Source organism: Sturnus vulgaris, chromosome Z (assembly GCF_052056855.1).
Source record: "Sturnus vulgaris isolate bStuVul1 chromosome Z, bStuVul1.hap1, whole genome shotgun sequence".
Taxonomy (NCBI): Eukaryota; Metazoa; Chordata; class Aves; order Passeriformes; family Sturnidae; genus Sturnus; species Sturnus vulgaris.
Genome location: NC_142283.1, coordinates 52,801,338 through 52,819,905, shown reverse-complemented (window position 1 = coordinate 52,819,905; position 18,568 = coordinate 52,801,338). Strand labels below are relative to the sequence as shown.

The following is an 18,568-nucleotide window of genomic DNA, read 5'->3' as shown; positions in this document are numbered from 1 at the left end:
TTTGGTGGGGTGGGGGAGGAGATGTATCTTTCACCGTAGGAGCAGGTACTTCCACCACAGTTTTTACAGGTTTTGAGTACTTGCAAGGGGCGCTGATTCAAAGCTAAATAAAAAGTATGCTTGCTGATGACAGTGGAGTTTCTGAGATCTTTCAGTCGTATGAACACTACAAATAGTTCCCTGTTCTTATTTTGAAAACCCTGAGATAAGGTGAAATTTGAATGGAGCCAGCTAGAGGCTGCAGTTGTTTTGTGTTCTTCTAACAGACACGACTGATCAGAGAAACACTGAGCTCACATGAGGCCCCTGAATGTCTACCCTGAAATTGCTTGCAACAATGTGAACTAGGAAAGTAGATTTATTTTAGGCTGAGCCACTGATTGCTCTTCAGCTAAACAGTAAGGAATGAAAGGAGTAATTAAGAAAATAAAAGGAGTGGGAAACACTGGATAAACTGGAAAAAGAAATCTAAAAATCCCTCAAGTTTTCCATGGTGTTTTTGGATTCAAATAGGACATTGGTATTATCAAATGAACAAGTGAAGAAAGGCTGTTAACTGTGCCAAGGCAGCAGTGTTTGTTACATCAAGTAATTATAGTCTCTCTGACTTCTCTCAAACAGCTGGAGTACTGGTTTTTCTTTTAATTTCCATGCCAGATTCTCAGTTTTTATTTATGGTGCATAACTTCTCTGACTACATGGAAACCAGAAAGGTACCTCCACTTACACTACCAGAGAAGCTTACGTGGAAATTCTTCCTCTGACTGATGCTGGTACACACATGCTTAAAATAAAGCACACAAAGGGAAACTGCCCAAATTCTGCTGATGTAGAATAGTTACACAAAAGATTGCATGTTGTACCTGGTAAGGAGGTTAAAGCAACATTGTCATGTTTTGTAATGGGGTCATGTACTCTGTAACTTTTTTTTAACACCAATTTCTTTTGACATTTGATTATTTCAATGTGGGTGGATGAATGTTGATTATAAGGAGATGAACTAATATATCTGAAACCCTTGAAAGATGGTAATTTAGGCTCAGGGTTGTCTAGGAAATTCCTGGGGAGAATTGAAATTTAGTACCCTTATATTAGTGATAACAAAGTATCAGACAAAGCTTTTAATCCTTAGGAACATCTATTCTGTCTTCTCTTGATTTTGTATCCTGTTAGTGAACCATTCCTTGAAGTACTGAATTAGTACTCCCTCTGCAAAGAGGATGGATATTTTTCCTTTCTTGTTATGGTAGAAAAGAGTGAGAGGTTGCATGGTGTAATTTACGAGAGAATCATATCAGAGAGCTTGTGTAGTTCATGCAGAGACAGAAGACTGCAGTAAGGATCATGGAGATGACAGTCACACCTCAAAGGACATAGAAGGACATATAATTCAGAATTATACACCTTAGAGATCAAAGGCAAATAAATGAGGAGCCTTTTTGCTTCTAGTCAATAGCTAACTGAAAGTGCTCTAAACATAATGTAAAGGAGAAAATAAATTTATTAAAATAGTGTTAAATTTTTATGAGTTTGTGAAATATAGAGTCTCGTACATACGCATATGACATCTTGTCCCTGGCTTTGTTTGGAATGAGGTTCAAAAACAAATACAAAACTCTTGAAAGCAGCAAAAGGCTATTAAAAGCCAGCTTTATTCTTGTCTCTTGCATTCTTTTCAATTTCTTGGTTGGGAAAGCCTTTTTAAAGATCACACGAGGGAACTGAAATTATGGAGTTTGTAGGAAATTAAGATGTAAATATTATTTTCATTAAAACCAGAACCAGTATAGACATGAACTCAGCAATCTGCTGTAGGCAGTGAAAAGCCAGAACACTGTGTGAAGGAGCTACAATTATCAACCCAGAATTGGTTCCGGGATTATAAATATAAAGATAGATTTTTGAATAAAGAAGAAAATTATAATCGGCTGAGGTTCTGGGGAAGGCTTCAACTATCATGGGAGAATTTTTCAGTGGTGATAGGAGTGGTGCAATCAAATGATGTCAGTTTCAAAGTGGATAATAGGTATGGAAGATATTACAAACCTTCACAACAAATTCCGTGTGCCTCGTTGTTTTCTTCATAAGGGAGAATCAAGCTCTGAATTTTCTGTGAGTCACAACTATAATGAAAATATTTAAAATAATGAGTTATGAGCTCCTGAAGGAAAATAATGTCAAAGGAAGAATTAAGAAAAATACCTTTAAGGCTGAAGCTATTTGTAAGATGGCTCTTTAAAGGAAAATTTATATAGATAGGAAGAGAACTAGAGAAATAACTTTCAGAGCTGTGTTTTGCAGTTCTTTAAAATTGCAAGCAGTAGAAAAAATATGATTGGACGGAATTTTTAAAGCAGAATCTTTGTTAAGCTTTTAACTTAAAAAGTAAGTAATTCAATAAGTTATAAAAGTAATGCTGGCGTTTTATATGTTCATCTTCTTCTGTTCAGCTGTTCTATTTACTGGTGTTCTTTTGAAGCTAAGTTTTTCACCAGAAAGCTGTGCTGGTAAATACTGACAGCTTTTTTGCAGTTGTTTTCTTTGGGCCCTTCTACCCAGATTATTGGCAAATGTTTATTGAATTGAAATTAGTTCTTTTGAGAAACTATAAAAAATGGATTAAAAATCGCATGCAGGATATATTTATTAATTTATTTTTATTACATTTAGCGTGCTTGTAGACAAATATTTTAGTCGATATTTTATTCAGCATTGATAAAAATGTTCCCAACTTTATAGTGGTTTTGTAGCCATGTGTGACATTTATCATAAGATACCCATAAAGCCTCTGCTTTTTCATAAAGTGGAGAAAGCAGTCATGGGCTGAAGGAATGTGATGAAGCAGCTTAATGTACTTAAATGTTTCTCTGTATTGGAATTTTCTTCTTCTGAAAAGAACAGTTTTTCTTAAATGCATCATTAGAAAATGACTGTACGCTATAGAGCGTTTTTATCTGAATCAAAACTTTTCACATTTTTTTTTCCACATTCACAGAATTATTCTGATTGACACCCCCATGTCTTCTCATTGATTATGAAAGATTTAATAGGCACTGTCCATATAATCCAGCATGCATGTCTCTACTTCTTAGGTCTGATTGTTCCCCATTATTCCCTGGCTATAACATTTGCTTTTTTTTTCCCTTTGGAAAATGAGTGTTACTCTTCATGAAGAGTTTGTGAGGTGCCATCCTGTGTGAGTAGAGTGATTTGTCTGGTGCTGCTGCCAGGACGCAATATGTTCCATCCATAAGGAATTTAGGGCAGTGTGCAAGGAGGGAGAGGGGATAGAGTTTGGAGGGATTAAGGAGGCAGGGGGAGAGTGAAACATAATGATGTTGATACGAATACAGAATGTAAATAGTAGAACTACTTATGCTGTACATGAAGCAGTCAGCTCATGACACAGATGTCAAAGCACTTAATTGTGGGTTTTTCCTGATAGAACATTCCTTTAGACTTCTGCACCCATATTTGCACACAGATTTCTTGTAACTTTGATCTTCTTTGTTAGCACAGATTCATTGTTCTTTGTCTTCATTCCATGACTACAATATAGCCATTGTTTGTTTTCTTTTAGAATTGCCTGAGACTACCTTAATTGAAGAGAAAGTTCAGGAGTCAGAGGCATGGGCCAGGCCTCTGGTTTACCTGTGGCAGACAAGACCACCCAATTTCAATGCTGAAAAAGAATACAATGCAGCTTGTGCAAAAAAGGAACCTCACTGTGCCATTTGCACTCTTCTCATGCCGTACTATAAGGTAAGCAAGATTCTCACAGCTTTGTGTCTGGATGAAGTGTGAAATTGCTGCCTGGCTACTTAATTTCCAAGAAATTATAAAGAAGATTAACTTAGGCATTTCATTTGTAAGAGAGGTAAATAAACTCACTACAATTAAAACTAGAACTGATACTTTGTTCACCTCCCATCTATCCTTGGCTGCAGATGCTATGCCTCCTACTACCATTTACGCTGGGTTAGTGTTAGTGTGTGTGTGTATTTTCCCTTGAAATTACTTTTTGGTGTGGTGAAACCTACTTGGATATCTTCTAGCTATTTCCTTATATGTCCATCTCCAAATACTTTTTATCAGAGCCTCTTTTATGCTGCCTTCCTTCCTTCAGTGTTGAGGAAACAAGTGTTTTCACAGTACTTAGGCCTTCTCAGGAAAAATATTCCCTGAAAAACAGTCTAATGCAGAGCACTGTTTGATACTGTCTTGAGGAATTACTACATCAAGTGGCAAGTGATAACGGTGTTGCAGTACTATGCTGCTAATTCTGAAGGTGCTAAACTGGAATTTCCTCAGCATGGGAACCATGCTGGATGCACTGGACCCAGTTAAATGGCCCAAGAGGTACAGTACCACTGAACACCACTGCAATAACACTGGTATGCAGGCTGAGTGCTATTTCAGATGTCAGAGTTATTTGGAACAATTAAGATAGAATGTCTGTAATAAATACCTAGAAGCAGTTAATTTTCTCATGAAACTGTTACACTTAGTACGAAAGCTGGGAGGGGTGGAATAGTTTCATCATTGTCAAAAGGAAGAGTAAGACTCTCCTTTCTTTTACTTAAATATAGATTTCGTTTATTTTCCAGCCAGAAAATCAGGATGAAGAAAGTCCTATTTTCATTGAAGCAAACTCAGCAGAAATAGTGATGGCAGAAAATGAGAAGACTAAACCTCTTATTCCAGAGATGTGTTTTATTTATAGTGAAGAAAACACTGAAAACTATCCATCAAATGCCTTTGTAGAAGAAGATGGAACAAGTCTTCTGATTTCATGTGCAAAGTGCTGCGTACGGGTTCATGCAAGTAAATAATCTAATTGTTCTGTTGGCGGAAATGTAATTTAAAATTTTACTTTATTGATAAATAATAGTTAGCTAGGCTTCTAGCATGTCTTTAAAAGTACTTGAAGAACATTTCCATTTGTAATGCTTCAATCACTGGCTATTTTTTTTTGAAACTACGTTACATATTCTGTAACTTAAGGTTGCTGTGAAAATATTGAAGAATTAACTGTTTTGGATTATCTCTAAATCTTCCAGTGATCACAAAACTTCTGATTCTTTTTTTGTTCTATTGATTTAATTACTCTTTTGATTCTCTGTTTGAAGTCACTGTGCAATGCTTGTATGTCCTTATTAATTAGTTAGGGTGAAATTCTCCTGGAGGACTTGTGAATGTTGCTATTAAATATGGGGATGCAGTATTTTTCTTCACTTAACATTCTTTTTTATTGCAAGAGTAACTGATGAATGCATGGATTTTTCTGCAGTATCTCCTAAACTGTAGAACTGTAATAGTTAAGTCTAAGAAGTCCCCAAGATATTTGGAAATACGGTATATTTGCACTGAATAAATGCCAGTACATTAAATCAAATTTTTACTTCACAGAGATTTGGTGATATGATATTGCAATAACAAAAATACGAAATTCATTATGATTATGTTTTTCTGGGTGCTTGGGGTTTTTGTTTTTTAGTTTGGTCTGCTGGATTTTTTGGTTTTAGTTTTTATTTTGTTATGGGGATTATTGTGGGTTCTTTTTATTTAAGTTTTGGGAAGATATATTTCATAGACTATGAAATTAGCAGTAAGCCTAGATTGTAAAAAGTCTTCTTTGTCACAGGACAGACGTGTTTTGTTAATGTTTATGTATAATGGAATTGTATGACATAATTGATAAAAAGGCAGAATATAATAATCAATCCAGCTCTCTTATTCTAGGTTGCTATGGTGTTCCTTCTCATGAAATTCATAACGAGTGGTTGTGTTCTCGATGCAGAAGAAAAGCCTGGACAGCTGTAAGTTGTTTAGCTATCTAACACGCTAGAGATTAAGGGAGAAAAAAAGGTAGCATGTGCATTATTTCATGTGGTACACAGCCTACGTATTTTTTCTGATCATGCTTGCTGGGGAAAACCTAAATGTAAAGTATGAATAGATTTCAATGCAAAATACAGTAACATTCTGGTTGACAAACTCAGAGTAGTTTCAGAGACTTCTGAAAAGGATTGGGTAACAAGATACAGTTTTGTGAAAACATTGTTCAAGAAAACAACTGAAAATTAGAGTACGTGTAAAAAAAGTGAGAAAGTGAGATTTCTCCTAAATATATATAATTCAATATTTTACTTTCATTGGTTACCAGAATACCCTATTACAGCTTTCTTTTCAGACACTCGTGAATTTGAGGATCTTCTGAAATACTTTTGTGACTACTGCTCTCGATTCAAGGGAATATCAAGGGGAAAAGTGTAAATCTATTGCTTTGAGCTCAGAATTTGATTATTAGTTAAACAAACAGGGTTAGAAAGCCCTGCTGGTCAATCAAAAAATTAAAAAATCTTAGCTTTTTTCAGGGTAATTACAGCTATGATATGGAAGTAGGGAAGTTCTAAGGAGCACATCCTTACTCATGAAACACCATGTATGATTAAATCACGTATTTTTTGTTAAAAACATTGAAAAAATTAAGATGTTGCCTTGGGACCTGATGTTAACTGCAATATAAAAAGAACACATTTGAGTGGAAATTAGGAGTGTATTTGACTCTTGTACGTCTTTTAAAAGCAAAGTCACTGAAAAATTTGTGAAACAAAATCCAGACTTAAAATTTGTTAATTATGTGGTGTAGACAGGATTCTAAAATTGTTCTGAGGTTTTAAGGTTACAAGTAATCTTGGAGTGGTCATTTAGATGGCAGAGTAAGTGAATTATAAGAACAACAGTGAACTGTCTTATGACTCATTTATGTTCACTATGGGTCAGTTAAAGGGGGAGCTTGGTAATATGATAGAGAAAGGAAAGTAAAGGAGAGAAGATTAAAACTTATAACTTGACTGGATTTTTTCTTTGGTGGACTTTTAGGGGATAAATTAACACCTGTGAAAAACATTTTTCTGAATAAGGTTGGGGTTATTCTCATACGATGCATATAAGTTTCTGATAGTAAGGAAAATCTGAATTTAAGGGAAAGTACTTTTTTAGCCACATTATTTCAGGAGATGAGATGAAGTACTGAAAGAGATATCAAGACCATATGGGAGTTGGCTGAATGAAAATTTTATGTGATGAGGTTTTAAAATTGGATTTTTGCACAAGCACATTCTAGAAACTGTAGAGAAGGCCCAGTGTGTTTCTGTACTTTATAAGTTAGCTAACAATAAGATAGAAATAGAGCACCATTTTCCCCATGTAAAGACTAGACAATATGTGTTAGCCATTTGGACAATTTTTTTAACGTAAGTTTTACCTGTTATATATTTAACTGAATTGCTGTAATTTTATGTGTGTATTGATTTTTGTACAGTTGAATTGCTATAGCTACAAAATCATCTTTCTGTAGTTCTATTTTGTTAACCTGAAAGAAATGAATTTGTACCCCAAGAGTCCTTCATTCAGATATGCTTGTGGAATAAAGTTCCATTCTTAATGCCTTAAGTCATCGTTAGGTTGGAAAGTTTTAATGAAATATTGAAGATTGAATAGACCTCTAGACTAGTATTATGTTTACTTATAAACTGTCCTCTTGTCTGCTGTCTTGTAGTCTTTGTTACTACGTGTCACTCACATGCAGATGTGAACTGTTCTTTTTCACCTGCGAGATGTAGGAGTAATAGATAGTAGGCATCTACTACCCAAGATAAATAGCAGAAATCCAGCTGTTTTAGGGAAGTGAATAATGCTTTGTTAAATACATACACATGAATGATACCAAATTCACTTTTTTAATAATAGGGTCTTTCAAAAATTTTGTCATACAGATCATGCACTAATAGCAATCTAAGAGCTATTACTGATTACAAGAGTTTGCAGAGCTAAGGTGAGGTGACATCAGCCTGGAAAATATATTGTTGTTTTTTGAAAAGGTGCAAAATGGATGACCCGAGGAAGTAGGTCGCAGTCAGCCTATCTCAGGTAACAAGAAAAATACTGAACAAGTGCTGAATCTATAAATTTTTAAAAACTTAGACGATAACAGAATACAAAGAGATACCTGTTTAAGAACAGGCCATGTTCTTGTCTCCAGGAATTTTCCATATGACTCCTTTTCGTATTTTCCATGTGACTCCTTGTAAGAAAGGGAATCTCTGTCTTGTCTTTTAGGGTCAAGATAACTTGTAGACTTTAAACTGCATCAGCAGAAGTTAATGTTAATACCAGGAATTTTTATTAATTTTTATTTCTAAAACTAGTGAATGACAGGGCTGGGATATATAGAGATTTTATAGAAGCCACTCCTTTAAGATTTTTAAAGACATGTTAAGGAAACGTTTTTCAGGAATAGTTGAAGAAGATTTGACTGTGCCTCGAGGCAGAGTGATAAAAAAGACACTGAATTTTGTTTTTTCTATAGTTCTTTTTTGCTTGTTTGGACAGTATTATTCTTTGCAAGCAATGTGGCTGTAGTTGTCTTTGGGGAAAAGATTATTAGTTTGGTATCTGACTAAAATATGCTAGTATATTTTTGCTTGTGTGGAAATCTCAGTCCTGACATCAGCATAATAATAATTGCTGATATGTATTTAATCCTATTTGTCATTTTAGGATAATGTTTCTGTCCCTTCAGAATTTAAATGGTAACCTTAGATTATCCTAATAGCTTTCACTTCAAAATAGTACAATACATTTTTCTAATCCTAGAATTATACTTAAAATAATATGATTCTCTTTCAACCAATCTTCTGTACATTAAAAATGACAAGTTATTTAAATATACTGCTATCCCAAAGTGCTACTTTCACTTTTAAAAATCAGCAATTCAAATTAGTTGTACCAACCTGCAGCCTGAAGTTTTTGCTTCCTTTGAATTAAATGCATGCTTCTTTTCTGAATCAATTTTTAAATTTTCATAATTTTTTTTTCATACCACATACCACCATCATAGAATACCACATTGGAAGGGGTCATCAAGAATCATCTGGTCCAACCTTTCTTGGCAAAAGCACAGTCTAGACAAGATAGCCTAACTCCTTGTTCAGATGAATTTTAAGCAAATTTTAAGAAATTCCAACATAGGGAAACTCACCAGTTCTCCTGGGAGATTACTGCAGTAGTTCTCTCGCTGTGAAATTTTTTGCTCTTGTGTCTAATCAGATTGTCTCCAGGAATAATTTGTACCCATTACCCACATATTTTCCATGTGACTACATGTAAGAAAGGGAATCTCCATTTTCTTTGTAGCCACCCTTTAAATACCAGAACCTGATAATCAAGTCTCTACTAAGCCTTCTTTACTCATGGCCAAACAAACTCAATTCTCTCAGCTTTTCCATATATGGCAGGCTTCCCAGTCCATTGTGTATCTACATGGCCCTTCTCTGGATCTCTCCAGCCCAGCCACACCTTTTTATGACCAAAACTGGACATAGAATGTGTTTTCTGTACCTGTTGTTTTACATAAAATATTTTAATTGTATTTTAACTTGCTGTATGGTATCATAAGTCTCTCTGGAGAGGGAGATGAAATTACGGAAAATTACATATTTGCACAACTTTCTATTTATTTATTTATTTATTTATTTATTTAATTTATTTATTTATTTTTATTATGGGGAATATAGTATGAGTGTATTGTACATTCCAGCTGACACAGTTGAGACTTCAAGTTTCTACATCAATTAAATAAAAAAATCACATTAATCTAAATTTTTTGTTCTGGATAATCATTCCTAAAAAGCTGCAACTGTTCCAGAAGATCTGAAACCGATTTGGCTCTCTGTGGGAATTATATATACGCATGCCTTCCAAAATTTACTTTTTTTATCTCAGAAAAGTGCACAAGATGGGAAGATTCAGTTATTCAGAGTAAAACCGACTCCCTGAATTGTTTTCCCTACACTTCATATTGATTCCTAGAAGGAGATTTAACTGAAGATGACCCATCTGAGAAATTCCCTTCTGGCTAAGGCATTAAATCCTGAAGAGGTTGATTGGAAAACACAGAGAAAGAAAATTTTATGTAATGAAGAATATAACAGTGTCATGGTTTAATGGAAGTTATGAAACATTGGTACAACCTTGTTTCAGAGTTCGTTTTTTAGGAGGGAAAATTCCTTCTTATTCCTCTGCTTACAAAAATTGGGTTAAAATTCCGTTAAATAAAATTTTTTAAGATCACAGCAGTTATGTTAACTTTATGGAAAATTAGGTCTCTATTAGGCTTCTGTATATCAATATGACTTTGCAAAGCAATGAAGCATGAGAGCATTATAGGAATGAGAGTTGTCTTAATAGCTAAATCAAACTTTATTATATGTGGATCCCAACTATGAACATCATTAAAATAAGAAAATAGAAAAATGTCTGTGTGGTTTTAGATTGACAGAGCCAGTCTTTTCCTTGGTGGCTATTCCATTTTATATTATCAGAGGAAACTGATTTTGAGATTCAGAAGCATACTATTTACTTTTTGTCTTGCAGTTTCAGCATCTTTAAGTAAGCTGAAGTAGTATGCTTTACAATACTTAATGTTAAATTTTCACCCTCTAGGATATACCAGCATTCATGATACATAATACATCTTTATATTCTACTAGGCAGTAGGTTCTGTTTGATAACAGTTATTGACAAAAGAGAGGAGTGATACAAAATGGTCTATGCTAATAGAAGAAAATAGCCATAAATCAATCCCCCAAAACAATTTTAAAAAATCAAATAATTTTAAATAAGTCATCTGCTTGGATTCTGAAAGTGTAACTGTATTCATATGAAGTGCCTTGATTGAGAACAAGTGCCTCATTAATCTTAAATGCTTCAGCTAGAAAAAGTTACTGAAGTCAGGAAGAATAATGACTGGCATTATAGAGAATGCAACGTACTGTACAATGAACAAAGATGTGGTCACCTAGTAGCTATAATACATGAACATGGAGTACCTTTGTTATTTAGAGGACAAAGGGTTTGGGACAGGAAAAAGATAGAAAGAAGAGCAAGTCAGGAAACAGGTAAATACGCTTCAATGGCTCGCTTCATGATCAGATAGATCCTGATCATAAGGCTACTGAGGAAGCTGCATGGCTTTTCACAACTGATTCTTACATTGCTCTCCAGAGCACTAGAGAAACAGTTATGTACCTAATCTGGTTAGCTGGCACTGCTTTTGAGAACAGATCCTATGTTAAAATATTTTAGCAGAATTTCTTTTTCTATAGAGGAGTTTTTTCATGCTTTTTATATTACTTATCAATAATAATTTTATGGTTAGAGTAACCCTTTATGTAATTTGAAGGATTTTTAGTTTCTTTTTCCCAAAGGCATCAGAAAAGTGGCATGTAAGAGTTTTTCCACATTCCTGCACAGCAGCTGCCCTATTTCACTCTACTGAAAATAATGATTTTGAATGTTCTTTTTTGTAGTGGTGCCCTTCTCGCTGATACAGTGTCATTGTTTCAGTTATAAACTGCTGTTTTCAGAGCCTGTTACCTGCCAAAATTAACTCAATACATGTTACACAGTATTTTAATTTTCAGACTGATTTTTCTACCAAGCTTTAAATGCATTTGAATACTGTTAATAAAAGAAACTACTGGACAGGAAAATCTGGCTATAATAGAAAAATTAAAGCCCTAAATATTTCTGTGGTTTTTTGTTTTCAGAAAAATTAAGATCTGATGGTTATTTTTAAAAAATGCTTGGTTTTTAATTTTTTTTTTAATTTGGATTTTTGCAAACCTCTACAAAAAAGTTGACTTACTGTCAGAATTTTAAATGCTGATGGTAACCGTGTATGGACTCAGATGTGGTGAGCGTTATGTTTCTTTCTGATTTTGGTATTATACGAGTAACAGGATATTTATTGTGTGCAAAACACAATCTTTGAAATAACATATTTTAACAGGTTTGTAAATATGGGGTTTCTCTGATGCTGTCACAGAAAGCAAACTGAAGACCATTAGACTCAGAAAATACGTTTTTAACGTAAGTGCCATGAGGCTCAAACCCATAGCTCATTTTGACCTTTCATTCCTTTCATTGGAGTTTGCCAAATCAACCTTTGCTGCTGATATCCATGTCAAAAGACTTGACAGCTTTGGTTACCTCCTGCTGTGCGAGTATTCTCATATTAAAAGGAAGGGATTCCCTGCAGGGTAAATTATCATTTCAGTCAGATGCAGTTTTGAATCTGGCCCTGCTTGGAGATGGAATTGGACCAGAGAACCTCCCTCAATCTCATCCAATTTAATTTATCCTCAGAGACCATATCTGATCTCTAGAGATACTGCTGCAAAGTCAGTGAGAAGAAAAACATGATAAAAATAGCCACTAGCAGGATATCCTGACCGCCCAGCTGATGTTATACTGCTTTCTTAAAAGTACAGATTTTCTTCTGAAGATTTTAAACTCGGGTTTATTTGCTGTCTATAATAATGGGAATAAGCCTATCTGGTTTTTATAATATATAAATATATATTAGATATACCATCATTCCTGTTTTATTTGCTAAGCATTTAGTGTCAATGTTCATAGAATCAAAGAAATGTTGGGAGGGACCTTAAAGATAATTTAGTCCAACCCACGGATGTGGTCTTTCACTAGACCAGGCTGCTTGGGACCACATCCAATCTGGCCTTCCAACATTTCCAGAAATGTCTGAAATTTCCAGGAATATCTTCAACTTCTGGACAACCTGTTCCAGTGTCCCACCACCCTTATAATGAAGCATTTCTTTCTTATTTAACCTATATCTACCCTCTTTAAGTTTGAAGCCTTGTCTTACCATCCTTCGTGCAGCCCCCTTTAGGTACAAGAAGGTGCTATAAGGTCTCCCCAGAGCTTTCTTTTCTCCGGTCTGAGCAACCCCAACTCTCTCAACCTGTCTCCACAGGAGAGGTGCTTGGCCTTCTGTGGACCCACTTCAGCAGGTCTTTTGTTGGGGTCCTAGAGCTGGATGCAGAACTCCATGTAGGGTGTCTTAGAGGGCCAGAATTGCCTCCGTTGACCTTCTGGCCACACTATTTGTGATGCAAGCCAGGATGTAGTTGGCTTTCTAGGTTGTGAGCCAGCTCACACTGAGCTTCTGTCAAGCAATAGCCCCAACTCTTTCTCAGCAGGGTTGGTCTTGATCAGTTCTCCAGCCGGCCTGTGTTTGTGCTTGGAATTGCCCCAGTTTTCCCCTGTGTAAAAGTGATTTTTGAAATCTCTATATTTTACAGGAAGAATGGTCAGTTTGTATTTTCAGTAGCTTTTTTATTAACATTCTCAGAAAGCTAATCTCATTCCTTTTGACTCCTCTTCAAAGGGGAAAGTGAAATCTTTCTTGTTCCATTGTTTGGGAGCAGTTGCTCTTTCTACTGTAAGGATTTTTAGATCTGAGTGACCAAGAACCACTATGACAGAAAATACTTCAAAGTCAGGGATGTAATAGTCTCCAATTTATACTTTATGGATGTGTTTTACTTCATATATGCACATTCTAGGGAGAAAGGACACATAGTACCCACCGCTATCAAGTGTGAGAGTTATTTTTACTCCAGTTACCTGAATGAGTATTTTGATTTTAATTTCGGTCTCAGCCTCAGTTCTCATTCCTTCTCTCTCTGGGGAATTGTCTCCATATTCCCATTTGCCATCTCAGCCCCCCTTTCCTTTCATTTGGAAGTCTTCTTATCTCAGCCAGCTCTCTTCTGCTCTTTGCAATCTTGGAGATCACGGTTAACAATGCTATAGACAGTGTAGTGAAATTTTATTTGCTCTTTATGCTGTTGCTTTATGTTGGCATGATATGGAAGCTGCAACTGCAGGGAAAGTTCTGGCTATCCCTAAATCAAGGGTATGGCAGACTGAATGCTTGCAGGATTAGATTACTAAAATGTGGAAGTTAAGTAGCTGATGATTTGTAAACTTTAAATTCCCAAACGAATGTCTTGAACAGACTTAAATGAATCTGAAGGAGTAAAATGTTCATCCATAAAAGAAGCGTGGCCACCTTCTATTTTCAAGAACCTACTTTAAGCTTGCAGCCAAAGATCAAAGAACATACTAAATAAATATTAGCCTGTGGTGGGTATCTCTTTCATGGAATTACTCACCCTCCAAAATCAGTGTGAACTTTAATCACTTACAATACAAAAGAAGGTTGTGAATTATACACCTTGGAGTATAAATATATAGGTGGATTAGCATCTAGAAACTATTAAGAATGGTACTTCTTGTCAGGAAACTGAATCTGAATTTTTTACTAGATAAACATCAATTTTTCTGCAGTGTCTTATTTTTTTTGCAAATATTTTATCACTAAAAAAAAAAAGTTTGTCTCTGAAGGTAATAGCTTGAAGTGGATACAATAGTGGACTTTAAATTGAAATTCAATAATTTCAAAAGCTATTTTCCAAGTGAAAATGCCCTAGGTGTAGAAAGAGAAACACCAACCCATTTGTCTTTATACAAGGATAAATATAGACTCACATATAAATAAGCTGGTTAAATGAGATTGCTAAAATGTAGCAATGCCATATCCACATGCATATCTGTGTTAATACTACTAGGAGTGTGACCTTGAGCATTACAATAGAATTGAGAGAAAAGATGGAAGACTGAGGATATCTATTTTCAGTTCAAAGGTTTCTATCTAAAAAGCCCACCAGAACGACTTGAAGAAAACAAAGTATGCTTAACAGCCATAACCCTACAATCTGTATCTATTTGACTTAGCTGTGGCAGAGTTAAACAAGGAGACTAGTAAATTGACATTATTGTGAGACATCTTTGGAGCAAATGACTATTGAAATTGTTTTGATCTCTTACTAGAAATATTTCAGGGGAAAAAAAAACCCAAATGTGGGAAATAGAAAAGGTACAATACTTCAGAAAGTTGTGAAAAAGATTTCAGAGTGAAGTGTAAAAGATTTGCCTATCAATATGATGAAAATTGTAGGAGTGATTTGAGGGCCTGAAAGGCTGCAGAAAGGGTTTCAGCAGGCTTGATCTTACCCCAGCATGCCTCAGCAATGGCATTGAAACAATTAGATCAAGTAAGATATTGGTTGAGTAAACAAACCAATGTCACATCCATTGGAATCAGTGATATTCTGACAGACGTTAGCAGTGTTAGACATGCCACCCTACAAAATAGAGTAGCAATTGATTTTCTTTTACTAGCACAAGGACATGCTTGTGAGAAGTTTGAAGGATTGTGTTGTATAAACTTGTCTGACCACTCCGAATCCATGCACAAAAGTCTATAAAAGCTGAAAGATTTAACATCTCAAATCAAAAGAGATGATGGATCATGGCTAGATGATTTGTTTGAGAGATGGAACTTTGCATGTTGGTTAGTGGAGCTTTGCAGGATAGGTTTATATGTTTTGATTGTTGTGGTGGTGATATTAGTGCCTTGTGCACTTCAGTGTGTGTGACAGATGATGGACAAAACCATCAAAGAGGCTTTTTTCGTTCAAGAAAGAGATGTAGGAAAGGAAAATACAGAGGGTTCACAGGATCTTACATAGTCTTGGTTTAATTTTAATTTCCCAGCCAATGCACCAATAATGTTATACTTTTGATTTGCCAATTTAAATATACTAATTTTTCTGTTGTGAGACAGAACCAGGAGCAAAACCAAGGCAGGCCTGAAACTTAAAAGGGTATAAAAAACTTTAGTAACTGCACAAAGAAAAAAGAAAATAGTAAATTCAGAGTAAGATCTTCAGACCACTCCCTCCTGCCTCCTCCCATTCCTTCTTAACAACATACAAAGACACTTCAGTCAGTTTCCCATTTAAATAATCTTATTCAGTTCACTTCAGGGAGAGAAGCTTCCTCTTTTTGGCTGTGGGAATATCTTTCCCAAGAGGGGAAAGAAACAGTTTTCTTTTGACTTCACTTTCACGAATAGCAGCCACCCAGGAATCTGCAACCATGACACTCCTCCCAACTTCACAGCCTTCCCAGAGCTGTGCTTGTGGGCCATGTCAAACTCATGGGGTATTTACTTTTAAGAATGAACTGTTCCAAAGCAAAAGTTCTCTTCATCTCCATTTCTCTCTGTTCACGCTTCATCCTCAGAAAACTGAGATCCCCCTCTTTCCTCCTGGCAAAAGATTCTCAACACAGGTACTTCTGGTCAAATGATCTATCAAATGGAACACTCCAACCCCCATGTCTTTCTCCACAGTTTATAGGAATTTTCAGTGCAGTATTAGTCCACCCTACAGCTTACAAAAGTATTTTCAGCCTCATTCTCCTTCCATCTAAAAAAGCTTAACTCTTGCTTCACTGACATCAGTGCATCTCTCTTGTTTTTCCCTCTCATTCAAAGGAAGATTAGAAGTTTGCAAGTCTTACCCAAGCACTAGAAGAGTTAAAGTTTCACACAGAAGTTGCAGGGGCTGGGCCAGGATTTCAGGAGACTCAGGCCGTGCTGGGAGGGTGGGGATGGGGAATGGCTGAGATCTCACTCAGCCTCCCTGGGGCTGCAGCACCCACTGCCCATGGCCACCCCTCCTCCCTGCCGGGACACGCCAGCTTTCCAAGCAGGGGGCCCGGCCGCCTCCCCCAGGCCGTGTGGGCTGTTCTGAGCTGTTCAGGGCCCCGCCGAGTCACGGGCCAAGGGGGAGAAGGGAGGCCAAGATTTTCAAAAATGAGCCTCTCCTCTTCCTGCCCATCGGGGCCCCTGGTTGCAAACGGGGCCCAGTGGCCTCCCGAGCCCACCTCGGCCTGGCCCGGGTGAGAGGCCCAGGCCAGGTTAGTTACCCTGAATGAAGCAGGAAATGAAAAAGAGCCTCTTTCCTGGTTATCTCCTTCACAATGTGTTTTCACGGAGTGAACTAACTTTCTCCAGTTGGTTTCTCAGGCTGTCAATAACCAAACCAGCCTCCAACTGGTCCCATCAACTCACAGAGGAAGTTCTCATGGAGAAGAACCTCTGTGATTCTGCCTTCCCCCGGGTGTAACCAGCACATCTGCTGATCTCAATATGACAATGGCTTTGATTCAAGGCCTTGGGAGCAGAAACTTAATGAATCAAGAGAGAGTACTTACTACGAGATTTGACTCACATCCTGGGAAGTGATCAAACCTTTTGAAACATTAGAACTGCTGTAGTTTAAAGTAAAAATGCTTAAAACAAGCTAGAGAAGTTGCCTAAATAAACAAAAAGCAATATATTAAGTAAAGTTTATTAATATACCCTTGTTTAGAAAGCTGATAATGCTGTTTTGCTATATAAGTAAAAAAGCACTGTAGTGCTTGCTGTAATGCAAGGTAATTAATATACGACAAAGTCATTAAAAGGATTTCTTTAGGGTTAAACTGAGAGGGGGAATTGTGTGAAATAGAAAAGGTACAAGATCCTCAGAAGGCTGTGGGAAAGCAAATCTCAGAGTGAAGAAATGCAAGGAAGTTGGGGATGCAAGGTCAAGAAATAGTAGAGCTATGTGCTGTGTAGAGATAGGCCTTAGAAAATATGCATGATAGTAGAATTATGTAAGCTTAATAATGAAGCTTTATCCGTTGTTTTAAACCATTACAAGTAGGCATTGTTAGAAGCAAGAGGTACGTGTAAGTATACTAATTGGCCTGAGCAAATGCTTGTCAGCTTTTAATATTATCTTACTGGCTAAAAAACTTTTAAAAGACGATGTAACTAAGAACTGCTTGTCTACTGCGGTAAGCAGCTGAAGCTGTTTCATCTCCCTTGCTTGGTTCTGTAAAATGAGGCTGATAGCTGTGATGGAATAAAGGCTTCAAGGGAGCTGCTCCAGCAGACCCATCTCAATGTTTTTGTGTGTATATACATATGTAAATATAAGGTAAGAGAAAAAATCATCCCAGAACCAACACCTAAAACCTTTCCTAACCGCTTTTCTTAGGTTTTTAGATACTAGCCAAAGTCACTTGACAGCAAAAATAGCTGATGAAAAAAGGGTGGAAATACATTATTTACTGAATGCTTAAGACATTATCAAGGGGTAGTGGGTTTAGTTATTGGTGAGTTTAGATTAGATGTAAGGACGAAATTCTGTTACCTTGAGACTAACCAGAAAGGTGGTGGATGCTACATCCCTGGAAGTATTCAAAGCCAGGCTGGATGGGGCTCTGAGCAACTTGGTCTAGGGAGGTGTCCCTGCCCATTGCAGGAGAGTTTGACAAGGTGATCTTTAATGTTCTTTCCAAGGCAATGCTTCAAATCACTAGCTAAAATATATTGAAATTACTTGAAAATATTTCTTCAGGTAAAATCACTGCTAAATAAAGCTACTTTACTACTACCACAATAACTTATTAAATAAATGATAATAATATGTTATTAAAGTTGCATTTTTTGGCAAGTTTTGGGATCACAGATTGGGAAAATTAAATATATATTATATATAATATATATTTCAGTGTGTGCTTATTGCCAAACATTTGGATTTTCCCTAATATCTAGGTAGTATTTCTGCATATGAAGGTTTAAAACTGCAGGTTACGTAGAACAGTAAGATGTACCATAAGATTAAAACTGAAGTCTGTTCTAATTTGTTATTCTCTCTTCCACAACAAGAAATTAATACCTGATGAAGAATATGCATCTTGAGTAGGCATTCCTAATGCTTTCTCAATCTCCTTC

The 18,568-nt window shown here is 36.2% G+C and overlaps 1 protein-coding gene across 2 annotated transcripts in view; it reads left to right on the top strand.

Moving 5' to 3' along the window:
- The window catches only part of KDM4C (lysine demethylase 4C), a 245,496-nt gene that overhangs the window by 143,095 nt on the left and 83,833 nt on the right, over positions 1 to 18,568 (top strand). For both annotated transcript variants that reach the window (XM_088156977.1, XM_088156978.1), the window contains 3 exons: positions 3,581 to 3,762; positions 4,608 to 4,824; positions 5,743 to 5,819. In XM_088156977.1, coding sequence (XP_088013103.1) covers positions 3,581 to 3,762; positions 4,608 to 4,824; positions 5,743 to 5,819 — 476 coding nt within the window. The remainder of the gene's footprint in view (positions 1 to 3,580; positions 3,763 to 4,607; positions 4,825 to 5,742; positions 5,820 to 18,568) is intronic.